General features: G+C 45.7%; 1 protein-coding gene across 6 annotated transcripts in view; it reads right to left on the reverse strand.

Moving 5' to 3' along the window:
• Window positions 1–2,854: 2,854 nt before the first annotated feature.
• Window positions 2,855–16,635, reverse strand: part of UBR4 (ubiquitin protein ligase E3 component n-recognin 4) — an 80,374-nt gene continuing 66,593 nt past the window's right edge. For all 6 annotated transcript variants that reach the window (XM_075114241.1, XM_075114240.1, XM_075114239.1 and 3 more), the window contains 14 exons: window positions 16,380–16,487; window positions 16,032–16,151; window positions 15,110–15,300; window positions 14,587–14,760; window positions 13,950–14,049; window positions 13,177–13,395; window positions 12,805–12,918; window positions 12,334–12,476; window positions 11,900–12,025; window positions 10,930–11,124; window positions 8,742–8,966; window positions 4,718–4,808; window positions 3,980–4,142; window positions 2,855–3,246 (listed from right to left, as the gene is read on the reverse strand). In XM_075114241.1, the coding sequence (XP_074970342.1) occupies window positions 3,182–3,246; window positions 3,980–4,142; window positions 4,718–4,808; window positions 8,742–8,966; window positions 10,930–11,124; window positions 11,900–12,025; window positions 12,334–12,476; window positions 12,805–12,918; window positions 13,177–13,395; window positions 13,950–14,049; window positions 14,587–14,760; window positions 15,110–15,300; window positions 16,032–16,151; window positions 16,380–16,487 (2,034 nt within the window). In that variant the 3' untranslated portion in view covers window positions 2,855–3,181. The remainder of the gene's footprint in view (window positions 3,247–3,979; window positions 4,143–4,717; window positions 4,809–8,741; window positions 8,967–10,929; window positions 11,125–11,899; window positions 12,026–12,333; window positions 12,477–12,804; window positions 12,919–13,176; window positions 13,396–13,949; window positions 14,050–14,586; window positions 14,761–15,109; window positions 15,301–16,031; window positions 16,152–16,379; window positions 16,488–16,635) is intronic.

A 16,635-nucleotide genomic window follows, 5' to 3' on the forward strand; every position in this document is an offset into this window, starting at 1 on the left:
AGCAAGCCCTGGCAGCGGCAACAAACGAGTTCAGGCTCACGGGGGCCGTTCCACCCGCAGCAGGGGCGAGAGCGCGGCATGGCCCCGCCGAAGCCGGCGCCTGGGCAGGGCTGGGCGCTCTGCTCTCCCTGGGAGGTGTCCTTCCAAGGGTTAATTAACAATTACCGGAGTTTTGGCCCAGTGCGAACAGCCATCGCGAGGACGTCAGATCATCTCGGGGAAGCTCTCGCCCATGAGGTCAGGTTCAAAGCAATCGCGGAGGTCGCGCTGGCTCTCAGGCATGGCAAAGGATTTTTTTCCCCCAAAAACGTCTTTTGCAAGTACACTGGTTTTTTTTTTTTGGAGAGGGGGTTGACTCTTTCTTGCTCACCTAGTGGTTTGGTTCAGCAGTTTGGGTCGTTTTACCCATTTTGAGGCATCTTCCCCCAGTCTTGCTCCTCTCTTACTTCTAATCTAAGTATCACGCTTCCCCCAGAAGTCTTTGCCGACTTCCCCAGCCCAGCCCGCGGGGGATTTTGCAGCCCAGAGTGCGTCGCCTTTGTGCAGTACTGCGAATGTGAGCCTCTGTGTGTGGCCTGCGTCAGCTGAAGCTTTCCAAAACACTTTTCTTTTGTTCTTGTCCCTCTCTAGGTCTTCTGGGGTTGTTATTGTAAGTCTTTATTCCCTCCCAAGCTATTCTGCTCTGTGGAAGCACTATCGTGCTGTTTCCACCTTCTTTTCAAATCTGGCTTCCCCATAAATCACAGCGCTCGTGTGCTCTGGGCAGGGAGGCACTCGATACACCACCTTTATTTTCCAAAATACACCTTTGGGCCTCTGCAAAACCCTCTAGGGTAGCTCTGAGTAGTTTATTGCAGCTGTGCTTATACGGTAAGGACACAGTTTATGACATCCTTTTAAGATCCTACTTCCTCGCAGTTGTAACATCGGTGAACAAAGGGCAGTCGTGTTCTGCTCCTGCTAAGTTTAAGGATCTGCTGATCCAACGGCACGGGTGGAAGAAGTATTATTCTGCTGGTATAAACTTTTCCAGTTCCTGCAATAGCAGAGGCTGTTTTTGCAAAAGACCTGTGCCAGCATAAACGGAGCCATACCAGGATTTGCATCAGCAAAAACTGGATCTCCACTGAAGTTACCTTGTTAGGTAAGCTGAAGAAAGGTACCGCGCAAGGTATTTATAACATCCTCCTTTGTATGGGTGAGGCAAGAGCTGCGAAGCAGAAGCTGAGGGACTGGCTGCCACGCTGGGGCTGGGGCTGACGGGGAAAACATGTATTTTTCTGTGAAAAGACAATAAGTAGGTAGCAAGGCAGCCTAGCATTCCTCCCCAGCTTTCTGAGTGACATTAATAGTTCTTGTCCAAGGCTTAACCCGTCAATCTTATACAAAGCCAAAAAGCACTAAGGTTTCAGTCTTGCAACTGAACTCTCCGTACTGTGAGAAGCATAAGAACCACAGTCATAAAAAGCTGATTTCTTGTTACCTGTTCACCGCTGCTTTCAGGAATCGCACTGATTGGGAAGGTCATTTACTCAAAAAGGGATTTTAGTATTGCCCAAGCTACCGTTCACCGGTATTGGTAAGCAATGCTTGTGCATCCACCCAGAGGTATATTACAGCTGCTTATTTGGAGAGAAGACTGTTAGGTTTGACTTTACAGCGCTTTTAAAACAAGGTATGTTTTCCTCTTTCATGTGGTAAAGGGCAGGTGTAGCATAATATCGCTGTGCTGAAGAAGAACAAACCCCACACATTAGCCCCCGTCCTGTACCTTTGTAAGGCAAGGCAGATGTACCCAGGCGACAAAGAGCCCACTGCCACGTCCTCAAATCCCTTGCAAGACACTAACCCCAACTTCTCGAGGTGGCTTGCTACTCAGCACTCCTCCCCAGAACCAAACCCGGCTGCCAGCAGTGACATAAGCTCCCACGGAGGCGAGAAGAAAAACACTGCGCATTCACCCGTTCACTAATTGCCAAATCATAATGCGTGCTCAACACTAACAAAAGGCATCAAATAGGTTGCTGAGTTATTCAGCCTCTAAAATAATTACTATTTATGGGATGGGACTGTGTTAGGATTGCGGAAATTCAAGTTCAAACAGAGACGAGGAAGACAGGGAAAGCTTTATTAGATTCCAGCTTAACCAGGTGGCAGCTGGGTTACAGGACAGCAGAACTGGTGGTAAAGGTAAGTTACCAGCATGCACAACTGGGTGAGAAACGGCAAGGCTGTATTCAGAGCAGGTACTTGGCTTCAGGTCAGGGCAAGCACACCAAAATGCAAGCTATCGAAGGGGCAAGCGGCCGGCTCAAGATGTGTGTTCCATGCGTTTTGCTGAAGCTGAAAATTTTACCAGAGAGAAGATAAATTCTACGTCAGTAGCATCCCTGCGAGAGAGAACGTTGCCATCAGTACTACACGACCAGAGGCAAAACCCCGCGTGCTTGCTCTGAATACAGCCTTGGGGAGAGTAAAGTCAGGAAAGACACCGTGATATGCAACATGCCTCGGAGAGGGGTAACACGAAGCGCCAGGGGAGGTGACTGCGGCTGGGAAAGCTGCCCTCACCCAGGTGAAGAAGGGGTGGAAGGAAACACTGTCCCTGCAGTCCACGAGTCTAAGGCTCGTGTCCCACAAGAGGAAACCTGCTCTGCATGTACAATCAGTAAAGACAGTGTCAGTCTGCTTCCTTGCTCGCTACGAGCCTTTTGTTTCCTGTGTCTCCTTCTCCAGACTATGGGCCAGAAAGAGCAGCAGCTCTGAGCCCTGAGAGAAGGAGCTCTGAAAGAAAAGATGAGAAAGAGCTTGGCATTTAGGCTACTGCATGGTTAAAGTACTAGTCAAATCCATCTTACCCATTTGTTCGATTTATTTAACTTCAAAGAGGTGCACACTAAAGCATTAAGATTTACTGGTTTGGATTCCTCTCTGTACAAGTTCTTTCAACCAGCTTCAATAACACAAGGCTTTACAGATAGGAGCACTGAAATACAAGATAAACCAAATCTAAATCACTCCAAGAACGAAAACTGTAGGGAAAAAAAAAAAAAGCCAAAAAACGCCCAAAACAAAAAAACTGCAGCAATCCTCAGGGAAGGGACAGACTGCACAAGCAGGAACACAAAGGGATGGAAGGCAAGCTAGTGTAGTCTCTGCCCAACGCTTCTGTGCTGGCGGCTCAGGGGATGGAGTTCAAAAGATCCTTGAGGAAGCTGTCAGGATCATTGATTTCTGATAAGAGCCCTTTAAACAAAAGAAGACAATACAGAATAATTAGATCCACAAAGCGGTTTCTCCTGCCCACATTAGGGATCTGTGCTAGGGCATGTGTAAGTTAGTAACGACAGCTGCAATCTTATTTTAAGTATGGACAAGACAAAGATAAACCCTTGTTGGATGCATGTGCAGAAGGGACCAAAGTGTGTACGTTAAATCCATATGGCACTTGCTCTTGTGCGACAGAGCTACTACAGGGACCCTGCTAGCTGGCTGCCTGGCAGCTGCCTGCCTTCAACAGTGTGAGGCTGGCCTGGGACACTACTAACTCCTAAGGGAAGAAGAGTAGCCTCTTGGCGCATTGATTTTCAGCATCTCCTGTCTCCTGGGGATACCAAAATCCCTACGGCTGGAACTCTCACTGCACTGAACTACTGCCTCTGTCACATCTGTTTATCAGCCTTCAAACCACATGTACCCAAACCCACCCTTAAGTTGTTACGTCAGTATGTATGTTTAACAGGGCAGGGGGAGGACCCGCAGGATCAAGTGAGAGAAATTATCCTGTCTGGGGATGCTCAAGCGTGTCTCCCAACTGTTTTTGAAATAGCTTAGGCAATAGCTGGAGGGCTGAGGTCTTCTCCTCTCACTGCCTCGTACAAACAAGCTGCTGCAGCAGTGTCAGGAATGCTGCTGTCTCAAGCAAGCAGCAGTCACGAGTTGCATAAGACAGCCTATAAAAGGGAAAGCACACACTTACCAGCCACATCCAAAAACTCGGAAAACGTTTCAACTGGCATGAACTCCTCCTGGAAGGTTTTCAGGGCCTTGTCTGCAGCTTCGTGTATTGGCATGTCATTGTGTCGTATGAATTCAGCAAGAGAGTAGGACCAGCCTCCCTCCGTGTTACTGGTAGGCACCTTCTACATATGAGAGGGGAAAATGGGACCAAATCAGGGCAAAACCAACTATTTAGTAGAGTAACTGCAGACCCAGATGACTTCTCCTGTCGCTCTTGGACTTGCGTCCCCTGCCTCTTGTAAGCAAGCCACACGGAAAGTTACCCCATATGTGACTCTAGAACCTTTTTGTACAGAATGCAAACAAGGTCGCAGGCATTTCCTCACCCTAATTATTTAACCCTCTTTGGAAGCTGCAAGTTTCTTTCTGGTGGACGCCCCTACCTCCTTCCTTACCCAACTGCTTCCCTGGCCCAGCTCTGAATGTCCTTGCTTTAGTGAACGATGAACAGAAAAAATAAGCAAATACAGGAGGAGTGCTGCGAACTGGAGAAGTCCCTCAATCCTTCAGACACCAAATTGCAAGGGGTACAGTAAGCACAGGCAGCCTCTCGCGGCCTTTCTGCTCATACAAGGTGGCATTTTATGTTTACAAGGATCTTGGAAAAAGGGGTTTCAAACTCTACCTTTTATTTCAAATGCATGTAGGTGCTCAGGTTTGAAAGCTGATGCAGATGAACTTCCATGTTTTTTCTTACCTTGAACATGTTGTAAATGAGATCTACTAGGGCCCAGAAGAGAAGGCCAGAGCGGTACGTTGCGTATTCCTTCACTGTCTTATCCGCCAGTCTAGGAAGATAATGAAATCAATCTTTGAGTTAATCACTTTACTATGCTTCGGTAACCGATTTGATGAATAGTATGAAAACTGAAGCGGCCAAAAAGCCTATCAATGATGCACAAGGGGAATGGCTCCAAGTAAGCTTTGCTGTGTGCTCTTAGACACAAAACAAGCATTAGGCATCCGTAAGTTCTGTGCAACGATTCCTATGGGTAGGAAGTCGCTTTACCAGCTGCGCCTAGTGTAACCAAAACAGGCAATAAAACCTTATTTCAGCGGAAGAAAACAGGCAGAGAGGGAAGTGTGCTGCTAAGACTATGTAGGAAGACAACAGCAAAGTCGGAAAGAACACCACACAGCCCCCATTCGTATGCTCTCCAGCACATTCCTGAAGGAATAACTAACTCTAGGTTTCAGACACAGTCTGTATCAACGACAGAGAACGTATTTTTGCTTCTAACTCACAAAGTGTTTTTGAAAGACTCTGAGCAAAATATCTTGCCCTTGAAGAAATGGAGGAATTTCTATTTAATATCTTCTTGGTTATCCTATCGCCATGAAAGGACTCATGCTTTGGGAAATTCAGTAACTGGCTGGAGAAATGCTATAAAAGGTGCAGAGCTGTCCTGGGATAGCAGCTCCCGAAGTTTACAGGATTAATCACAAACAGGTTCTGGCAAGGTGGAACCTCCTGCCAGCAACTCTAATGGGTTTGGAATTTTCTTGCACGTGTTTCTCAGGTACATCTGCCTCCATCACATGCCGCTTGCTGCTTAAAGGCTTTTGGGGGAAAAAAATAAAAAAGCCCTTTTTTATTCATCTCAAACTAGCTCAGCTGTCACTGACACAAGTCAGCAAGACAAAAGGATGTCACCTGACCACGGGTCTGACTGCAATCTGCCAAAGTTGGGGGTTTTGCGGGGAAATGAACATTTTGCTGCTCTTATTCTAAAAGGCTATATTTGTGTGTCTGCCCTTAAAACAGTTGGCTTGGTAGGTGGCAGTTTGCTTGGGCAGCTAGGCTTAATTATTTAAAGGAAAACCAATTAGTAAAGGTGACTAAATTTCCACGGGAAGAACAGCAACTTAGAGCGAGGCTAATTCTAGACTCCCAAATACTGCAAGACAGTTTCCTTTTATGTGAATGGTTTTGATCTAATTGGAGTCTGCTCCTTTAATTGAAAACTAAAAGGCCCTTGTGGGTTAAGTCTGGTAGCTACCTCCTGGAACAGCTACTTCATATAATAGCTGCTGCATTTTCATTAATGTAAGTTGGTTCAGGCTCATCAGCTATGCATGGATTGCCAGCAGAAAGTTAAGGCATTAACACTTTGGGAGCCTGGCTTCTCCCATGAATATTTTAGAAAGGTCAGTCAGGAGCAAAGGGAGGAAAAAAAAAAAAAAATCAAAGGGATATCTTCCTCCCAAACTCCAGATAAAAGCTATACTGCAAAGTGTCTATAGATTTTTTTCAGGCAGAATTCTTGGTTCAGTAATAACAAGCAGGTAATTGGTCACTTGATTCAGTCCTTTAGAATTTTAAAAATATATTTAAAAAAAAAAAAAAGAACAAGAAGCTGGGGCAGGGTCTGGAGCACAAGTGTGCTGGGGGGCGACTGAGGGGGCTGGGGGGGTTTAGCCTGGAGAAGAGGGGGCTGAGGGGAGCCCTTCTCGCTCTCTGCAACTGCCTGAGAGGGGCTGGAGTGAGGGGGGGTCGGTCTCTGCTCCCAAGTCACCAGTGACAGGACGAGAGGGAACGGCCTCAGGCTGCGTCAGGGGAGGTTTAGGTTGGATGTGAGGGAAAATGCCTTCTCTGCCAGAGGGGTCAGGCCCTGGCACAGGCTGCCCTGAGAGGGGGGGAGTCACCGTCCCTGGGGGTGCTCAAACAACATGTAGACGTGGCACTTCAGGACATGGTTTAGGAGGCCTGGGGGTGTTGGGTTGGGGGTTGGCCTTGATGATTTTCCAGCCTTAATAATTCTGTGAACAAACCCAGAACTCCTATCCATCCTGGTAATTTCACCTCTGGGTTTAAATACAAAGCATTTCCGAAACCCAGAAGGTACTGAGTATCCCTCACTTTCGTCTTGTAGACAAACTGCAATAGGGGTAGCTTCTGGTGGAGGAAAAAAAGAAGACATTTTTGGCTAGATTCTCCTCAAATCTGTCTTACACTGACTAATCCAGCTGAGCAGTTGGACAAAACACCTAACCACAGGACAGGGCACAGGCAGTAGTTGTTGCCTTCATTTAAGTATGAGGGAATGCAGAGTATTGCCTGCATCTTCACTAATAAGATTTACAGGCCCTTTTTAGGATCACAAATTGATCCTCGGCCACTTTCAGGTGCACTGTTGGTTCCTATAGCGACATTTTTCCATCTCCCCCAGTAAAGGCTGCAGTGAGTCCTTGTGTCTCTTTAACCTTCAGTCCACACCGCCTTGGTGTACTCTGAACGGTGGTGCTCCCAGCTCACACCCTTGTACTGCCTCCTATGTGGAATGCTAATTTTCATCTTTTGTATGCAGACATATTACTCTGACGTTACAGACGCCAGCTTCCTCTTTGCCTTAGCCTACAGATTCAAGGTGTTGGCACGTATCTGCACAGCATTTCACCATCCATCACCCTCTTCCTGATTTTCCACAAGAGTAAATAAGCACAGACCTTGGAAATAAAAATTGCCATATTTCTATTTGAGAGGTATTATCAGTGGAAGGCTTTGTGCTCTCTTAGTCTGCAGGGATTAAAGAAAGCCCTTGAATAAACCTTGACATAATTCCTGAGAACTATTTCTGAGTGTTTTCCCCTGAAATTCCAGAGATTGGATGGTTTAGCTGGAAGCTTCTTGCTATGTCTGTTTCAATATGCTTTTAGTACATACATGCTTAGAGATAAGTTGGGAAGGGAACAGAATAATTTGCTGAGGGTTTTAAAAAACACCGAACATCCACAGCAAACCCATGCGGGGCTTTGCTTTACCAGTCTCTTTCACAGGCCACACGGAAAGCTGCATGTCCTTGTGTCTGAGAAAGCAGACCTCCACCGTACTATCTCCTGTAACTGCTAAACCTCCTTTCCCAGAACTCAGGCAGGGTGGTGGAAATAGGAGATACAAGCACAGAGCAGGCTGAGCTTGAACAGCAGAAGCTAGCACAGAAATCAATACAGGAGCCCCTTTAAGGGCTCTTGTGCTTTTGATGCCTCTAATAGCATTGATGCATGCTGTGTTGTGTGTTAGTACAATGTAATGACTTTATCAAACACATAATTAATGTCATCAGAATAAGAATGCCCTTTAAGGCGACTTAGAATAATAATGAATTTATTCCTAATTATGACAGCTATTTAAAATCTTCTTTTCAGAAACCGGAATTCTCTTTCCTTCTCTGGAAATGTGTGCTTTTGTCAGGCAGGCACAGCCACTTATTCTTGTACTTCAAGTGCCTGACAGCTGCTATTGATTTTTTTCTTTTTTAAAAGCAAAGGCATTTTATTTCTATTTCTATTTTTCTATTTAAGGAAGCTGGTGCATTCATCAGAAGAGCACAGAAACCGCTTCTTTAGGAAGGCAAGCAGAAGGCATGCTAGCAGCTCTGAAACACCACACAACAGAAGTTTCTACAGTGTTTCACTTGAGGTGGGGGGGGAATAATAAGCATCTCACCATTTTCCTACTTTTAGCTATACCTCTAGGAAAAGCATAATTTCTACTGACCAACTGACTGATCTGCTCCAAAAAACATCCAGAATTGAATGCTCCTGCTCATACCTCTGCAATGCCGAGTACAAAGCGACTCAGAAGGGTTAATATCTGCTGTTCTAAAATATGCACGTGCTCCTTTCCTTAGCTCCCCGTAAGCTGCCGTGTGGCTCTGACTACCGTGACAGTAATGTGAGTAAGCTGGCAGCTGCGGAGCAGCAGCAGGGTCGTGGCTAACCTGCTGGCTCCCCCTGGTGACACCACTCGCGCGTGGGAGGTGATGAGGAGCCTCTTGAGGATTTCCACTCGCATGGCTTTCCACTTCTCGGGGGGCGAGATGTGCAGCGCCAGCACGGTGTAGTAATGGGGCCCGTCCACCTCGTAGGCACTCTCCACCCACTTCTCTTTGGGGTGCTCCAGGAAGCTCTGGAGGTTTTTCTCCTCCCTCGAAGTTGCTCGAGTTCTGAAACACAAGAAAAGCTTCAGCAGCTGCTCTGGCTCTTACACGCTCATTTGCTACATCTCAGCAGCTTTTTATAAAGGAAACACAGGAAAAAGCAGCACTAGCTTTGCACTATCGGGATTTTCCCATATTCCTCCACTGGTTCAGTATCTGCTCCCAGTGACGCATACAAGCCTAGCAAACTCACTCTCTTCCTTGGAGTTGTGTATAGTCTGGAGAGGTTTGCAAGGCAGCTGGTATTGCCCCAATAGGACAATACCACTGTAGAGCTTTTTTTCCTTTTTTTAAAGGAAAAAAACCAGAGCCAGGCCAGCCAGTCCATGTGTTCAGGTTGTTCATGTTGTCAGTCTCCCATCTGACACTAAGCACGCGAGTTCAGCTCCTACAGCCAGACCTTAGCATCAATTTAGGTTAGTCATCTACCACAAAAGCAATCACGGAGAAGATACAGGCCAATTTCAAAACCAAGAAAATAATGTATTTACTGTAAGCTTATATATATAATTTTTTCCTTTCCCCTAGCTCCAGTCTCTTCAGGAGTCCTGACACCCCAGAGCTGACCGTGCAAACTCCGTGTTACAGTAGACCTTGCGAAGATGTTTCACACTTCACCACAGTCTATTGCTCTACTTCATCAGGAAGAGGCTGCCAGCCAGGTAGGTCCCTCGATTTTTAAGTTAGATACGCCCTCCCTATCAGTAAGGTATAAAGTAGTATCCCCAGCAGATAAAGCTGCGCCTGGGTGCCCGTGTTGTGCGACCTTTTAATTTGTTACATGATGCAGCTGGTAGCCAACTAGTAGCTCTTCATTTTCTCCATTTAATATCGCACATGTCTTGAGAAAAAAAATTTATGTCTGGAAACTACATAATGCATTTTTATACAACAGCCGCACAGCGGGTTCTGGGCTCTCTGGTGCCAGTAAGCAGACTAACGAGATGAAAAGAATAGTTTCATTTATTTGTCTCCCAAGGGACTCAGAAAACAATAGCACAGGGATCTGGAGATAGATATTAAAAACAATAGACAAATTGTATTAGGGCCAAAACATTGATTAGTTCCAGGCAGGAAAGTGAGAGAGATTTCATTGCACTCCATTTGGAGTGACCTTGGTTGAAGAGGCGTATCTTTTAACATTGATACCCTCATCTAATTAGCATTACTTTCTAGTATCTAACTACACAAATAAAAGGCGTATCGGCATCACATTTTCACGTGGGGTACTGTATTACCAGAACCAGCTCAGGCATTCCAAAGCATTTAGGTGCCTATAGATTTGTACACTTCGACATAGGGTCAAGCCAAAGCACGCCCTCATCTTATTGTGCTTTGCATAAATACAACCTTACTGAAAGACTTCAGCAGAAGTGTTCCTATGCTGCTGTTTATTGGCAAAATAATAATAATAATAATAACAACAACAACAATTATCATTATTAAATAATAATCTTAAAAATGTCAGGAAGGTCTGATGGACCTGAACACTAAAGGAGAATTCCAGTATGCCAAAACTGGAAACAAAACTGATTGTGATGGTTTAACACCAGATAAAATGATACCAGTGTTAAGTTCTCAACTAACAACAATTCCTTCATCATAGTGTCTCTCTTCTGTCTGCTCCAGAGAAAATTAAGCTGGCAGTGTTTCTTTAATCTAATAACCCTGTTGCTCACCCCAGAGGTAATAATTAAATCTAGAATGGAAAGAGAAGCTAATTCCCAATTGCTTTTACTCAATAGGTTCCCTGTTATCCTGCATGTTCAGGCGGCAGCGCTTTACTCCAAACAACGTAAACCTCTATCAGTCTGCTTAAGATGTGCAATTTCGATCCTCCTGAAACTTTTGTGTCGTTTCCCACCTTTCTTGCCACATATGTGTAACAAAGCCCAGCTGCAGCCCTTATAGACCTTTTGGAGACTTAAGAGCGGAAGGCAGAGGTTCTTGCCCAGAGAAAGGTACTGACGTGTTGAGGACGTAGAGCACCGTGTGGATTATGTAGGGAATGAGGTGTATGTTGCTCTCCCTTCCTCCTCCTCCAGTATCTACACTGAATGATTGCTCCATCGCAAAACGGAGAAATAGCAGTTTAATGTCATGGACATTGAGCTGGTAGGTGGGTTCCCGCTGCCCTGTGCATTCCTGGAGGTACGTGTTGTGTCTGAAAAACAGCAGTAAGTGTTACTTTACTAAAAACATTAATAAAGTTTCTTCTTCCACAGCATAGCTCAGAATCCAAGCAAGTATTTCACATAAAAGATTTAAAGAATGAAGAGGATATAAAAATGCAAGCACTGCTACCTTCGGTTAACCTCCCCAAAGGGAGGCTCTCAGCTTACTCTGGCAAATCTAATTCCATCTGCATACATATATACGCTCATCGATACTATTTTCCTATGTCCAGGGCTTGGGATACAGCCTCCTGGCTGAACTGCATTAAAGATGTTACCACGCCTGATTTCTAACGTGGCCGTACAAACCCAGCACAAGGTGGACCAGAATATTGACAACAGGATGAACCATCTCCACCTGCTCTGGGTTAAGTGGTCAGGCCACCGTAACTCACTGCCATCCAACGGGGGTTTGGAAATCTGCACGAGGGAACCCGCTGCTGTCAGACAGGTTTCTTTTGTAAAGCAGGGGGTCACTGGGCCGCAAACAAATCAAGATAGTTACTGCATACTGCATCTTCAGGACTCACGGGGGGCTACGGAGGTAACGAATTTGTTTATTTATACGAAGCCAAGGAACAAACAGACACCTGCACTTTTTAAGGAGATGTACTCTTGGATGGCAGAATCTGAAATGGCTCGGGTTTACTAAGATTTGGCTGCTATCATCTTTGATTCCATGGTTTGAAACTAGCATGCCTCTGTGATAATGTACTGACTCACCCACCCAAATGCTAAACAGCTTGAGAAGTAACTTCTACTCACCGTGCTAAGCAAGTAGCAAAAGCAGACTCTGGCACATGAGGTCCCCAGACTGGCAGGAGCCCGTTACACTTGGTGTTGGCATTTTGTAGGGCTGCACTTTCCCATTCTTCACGGCCACGAGCAAGCCTGCATTGACAAAACAAGCCGCACCCAGGCAAGTTAGAAGTATGCAAGTTTTTGGCTAAGAAACCATCAAAACCTCATAATTCTGCAGCTTCTTTAAATTACGGACTTCATTTTTCTGCATCCAGGCCTGATCTCTATTTGGGATGTTAAAGCAGGCTACAATGGAAGAGCCTATGCCTGTCTCCAGGCTGCAAAGTGATCAACTCATAAGCAAACCCATCCTGAGTTACACGGCCAAGTGCCACGCTCACAAACCACCTTGGAAAATCAAGTCAGCCACCACTATCCAGCTTGTGATCAGAACGTACCTTACAGCTGCAAGGTGACAGTCGTAGTGGACAATGTTGAAGTGAGAGACCGTGCTGTATCCCTGTTGTTTTCGGGGCTTGTTCTCAAACTCCTCTAGTGCAACGCGTTTGGTGAAAGTATAAATACCTAGGACTTTCGTAGGCTGCAATGACACAACACTGGTGTCAAAGATCATTCACTTCTCTAACAGTTCACACTTTGTAGTATTTTGACACTGCACTGAATTCAATCTCTCCCAGTCCCTACCACAAGCTCACACTGATCAAATCTTTTTCTGGCTTTCACTGAAAACGTCCAGCTTTCACTGGCAACTCACTTCCACTTCCGAACCACCTCTGGAATTACTGATCCCAAGAACCAAACCTGAGATATCCTGATCTCCCAGAGCCAACGCACCAACCCTTGTGCAGCCGGGTACCGCCAAGTCCCCTCAGCTGGTGAAAGGGCTTTGCAAATGTATCTCACTTTACCTGAAACTTGTATCCTTCCCGGCAGATGCAGCAAGTCAGACCTGGTTCTTCTATAAGCTCCTCCATCTGTTTAAGCAGCGCAGTCTTGGTCACTACCTGACCCTTCTCATTCGTCTGAGAGAGAGAACTCAAGCAGGTTAAAAGGACAACGATGACACCACCATCCCCACCACTGTAACAGGAATGCCATTTCCCAGCCTGCTATTAGCAACCGTATTTACTCTCCCAGCAGCACCAGGCAAAGCATGGGCTTGAGCTCTGCAATATTTGTCAGTAAATCATTTTACACAATTCCTTGCGTGGCAGTTCTAGCAAGACAGGAATAAAAGATCACTAGATCGCTAGTCCGCCGTCAGTGCAAACAGCCTTTACCGTCATCCCCAGAGTGCCCAAGGCCTTCTGTCTCATTGCCATGGCCATTCGCTTCTTCTCTGCACGCGTCTCCTTCCGGGCAGCATCAATCTTCTTATTCACCTCCGGATGTTCCCTCAGTGCCTCCAGAAGATTCTCCGCTAACGTCCCGATCCCTTCATCGCTAGACACTTGCTCCAGTTTGTGCAGGTTGGTAATCGAGTCGGTACCTATTAGCACCTAACGGGGATTGAAACACAGAACTTTCTTCAGGAAGAGGGTGCACATGACAGTAACTATCCCCCCTAATCCCACCCACGACAGCTGAGCAGCAGCACTGATCTGGAACAATTTTTGCCAAGTGTGTTTCCTCCTTCTTTGATGCTCCTACCTTATGGACCCTAAAACTGCGTACGAGACTGGGGCAATTTGCCTCTATACTGGCCATTACTAAGAGGTCAGATGTGGATGTTGGATGAAATGCATCCTTAAAACAACAATCAGGCCTGAAAAAGCCTATCAATACTGTATATTTCACAGCCCTAATTTACCTTCTCTCCACACTGGTGTGTAAATCTCACACCACACAGAACGAGAAGATATTTAAGTCAAAATCTCTGCCCTTCAGACTTTTCCACACCAGCAGATGATACTTGAAGCTGGTGTCTCTCTCCAAGCCCAAGAAAAAACAGTGTAGAATCAACTACTATAGAAATAACTGCTTAGCTACAGCCACAAAAAGCAGCGTAAGAAGCCAGCCACGTCCTGCTTGGCTTTCAGGACAGTCTCCTTACCTGCGTAGCAGGGTGCTGTGTGGCAAGTCCACGGAGCAGGCGCAGGATAAAAGGAAGTGCAGGTCGAGCTAAGAATTTCTTCCATATGTCTGCATCCAAACTGCACAGAAAACAAGAGACAGCAGCTGAAGGGCAGTCACCCGTTCCAAAAAGGCACTTGGCGGTCAGCCAGCAGCACAGCTTGCAGAGTGCAGGCTGCAGGCAAGACAAGCACCCTTCCCCCTGTGTCCCTCCTCCGCTAATGAATGAAGTGACATTCACACTCCCACTTCCCACGTTGTGCACGCTGATAGCCATAGTGTCGGCTCTTAGCCTTGGGATTTGCTTTATGTTTGTGAGCTGGCCATCAATGGCAAAAAGCTCCATTGCAGTGCAATGGGTAAGGAACAAGCAGGAAACACAAGCATGGCGATATCCAAGAAATCAGCTCGGATGGGTATCAAATGGGAAGATTACAGGCTTTTTTAGCCCGTCCCTACAGTGGCACTGCCTCACCAGACCCTCTGCATCACAGCCGTACTCAGTCTAAACGCTTCTGAAAGTAGACTTGTTAACGGCTTTCTTGGAAGATTGTTGCTGTGATCAAATGAGAGAAGGATGTTCAGGATTATCACACACAATAAGTAGCAACGCTTACTTCTTTGCACTGGGAATGTGCTTTTTCATGTAGTCAAGGGCATTCTGCGTAATTCCCTTCTGAAGGATGAGGTCTTTCAGCTGATGGCCATTGCTGTTGTTCTTTATTCCCGCTGCTATTTTACAGAAGCAGTCCAGGAAAACTTTATCATCTCCACTGTGCTCCTCATCATACCTGAATGAAGAGAAGAAATGGTAACTTGGAGGCTCTCCAAGAATCTCTGCCTGTAATCCTCATTATGTTATCGCTGAATGCATGTACCTACTTCAGCTCAGAGACTCAGAAAAACTACTCAGACCCTTGTCACCTCAGAATACGCTCTAAAGCCCTGTTTCTCGAGCTACACACTCACATATTTCTTTTAAAAATGGCTTACAAATGAAATAGGAAATTAAGCTTATGCACCAGGAGTCTCTGAAGCTTTGCATTACACTGGAGTAAACATCAATGAGGGGGGAAACAAGGAATGGACTTGTCAGTACAACTGATTTCACGTGCTTTTAGCTGAAATATGACAACATACTTATCGAAGTTACAGTAGGGCTTGAATCGATCAACCAGAATCTGCATTTTCTCCATTTCCCCGAAGGACAGGTATGGGATGATGCGTAATAGGCCCTGCAAGACGCTGAGATTGGAACGGACAAAAGTGCTGTTAATCTGATCAAGCAACATTACCAGCTGATCTTTGTCACCGGTTAGGAGGAGGTTACCCTGCAAAGGAAGAAGAGCATGATTTATGTTCAGGAATAAATCTACAAATTCAAGAAAACCCTCACTCTAGTAGCTGGTAAGACTCCTCCTGTCTTGAAGGAAGAGAGGTCTAGACCCTGACAGCCTGATGAAGAACAAAGCCCAGCCTCATTCCCAAATATCTTACAGAATGGCTGTATCAGCTCATTTAGCGGACACATGACTTTTTCCACCTACTATAAAAGCATTTTCCAGTCAAAAAGGTCTAATAATTCCAACCCAAAGGTTGTCAGACTCTTATACACCAATAGTTTCAAAAGATGAGTGAGAAGCTCTTCTCATTCTCAGTCTAGTTGAGATATAATTTTTATCCTCAGTTAGCCGGAAAATCAATCCTGTTTTCAACATGTACGAAAACAGTAAAAAAAACAGGGCAGTGCTGTGTCTTTTCTTGTCTCTCACTGGCCTGTGGCCCAAAGCAGCAAGGAAGGGATCCAAGCAGTGCCTAACAACCCCTGCCTTGACTGTGCAAGAATCATCCTAAAGAAACCTCACAGTGCTTTTGGTTCAGGGCACTCCTCTTGGCCTACCTCCGAGGCCTGCTAAGACATGCCAGCAAGCGTAACAAGGGTTAGACTCTCATTAAGCACTCCTCTATGGCTCCTGAAGCTCAACATCCCTGTAATATGGTATTTGCAAGCCTTGAATCCCAGTCAACATTTCCATTCGTGCACAGAGCCCCAGGCACTCACCTTGTCCTCACTCAGAGGTTCTGCGTTGGATTCATCCAATATGATCTCCATTATACTAAGCACTTGCTCCGCCACGGCCGCTCCTCCGCTGTCCTTGCTTTCCTGCTCAGCCACCAGAGCCTGGAGAAGATGACAGCAGTTATTTTAACACCAGCAGTAACTGGTTTAACTGACCCACACACTTCCACTCACTAGCAGGTAAGGAATGGCTAACAGATAATTTGCAGTGCCAGTCCAGCAGTATTTAAGATCTCTTGCAGTTGTCATAAGGCAGCATGACAGACAGAGGTAGTTTAAATTCATTGGAGTCCACGGAAAACACTTTATGGAAGTCCTGGTTGTCCTCACCAAGTTAAGAGTTCCCAGCATGACATTCAAAGTGTTCATTTCCGGCTTGACCAACTGCTGACGGTTTATTTTCACCTTCACACAGTAACTGAACAGTTTCAACAGCACCTACAAAATACAGAGAATGCATTCTTTACAGTACCTTCAAAACAAGCAGGAGGATTTTGCTGAAACTAAAAGCACCCAATAATAGAGCTAGTTCCCAGACTTCCTGGGCAAAGTACAAGCCAGATTTTTAGACCAATATTAACCTTAT

Source organism: Phalacrocorax aristotelis, chromosome 19 (genome assembly GCF_949628215.1).
Source record: "Phalacrocorax aristotelis chromosome 19, bGulAri2.1, whole genome shotgun sequence".
NCBI classification, from domain to species: domain Eukaryota; kingdom Metazoa; phylum Chordata; class Aves; order Suliformes; family Phalacrocoracidae; genus Phalacrocorax; species Phalacrocorax aristotelis.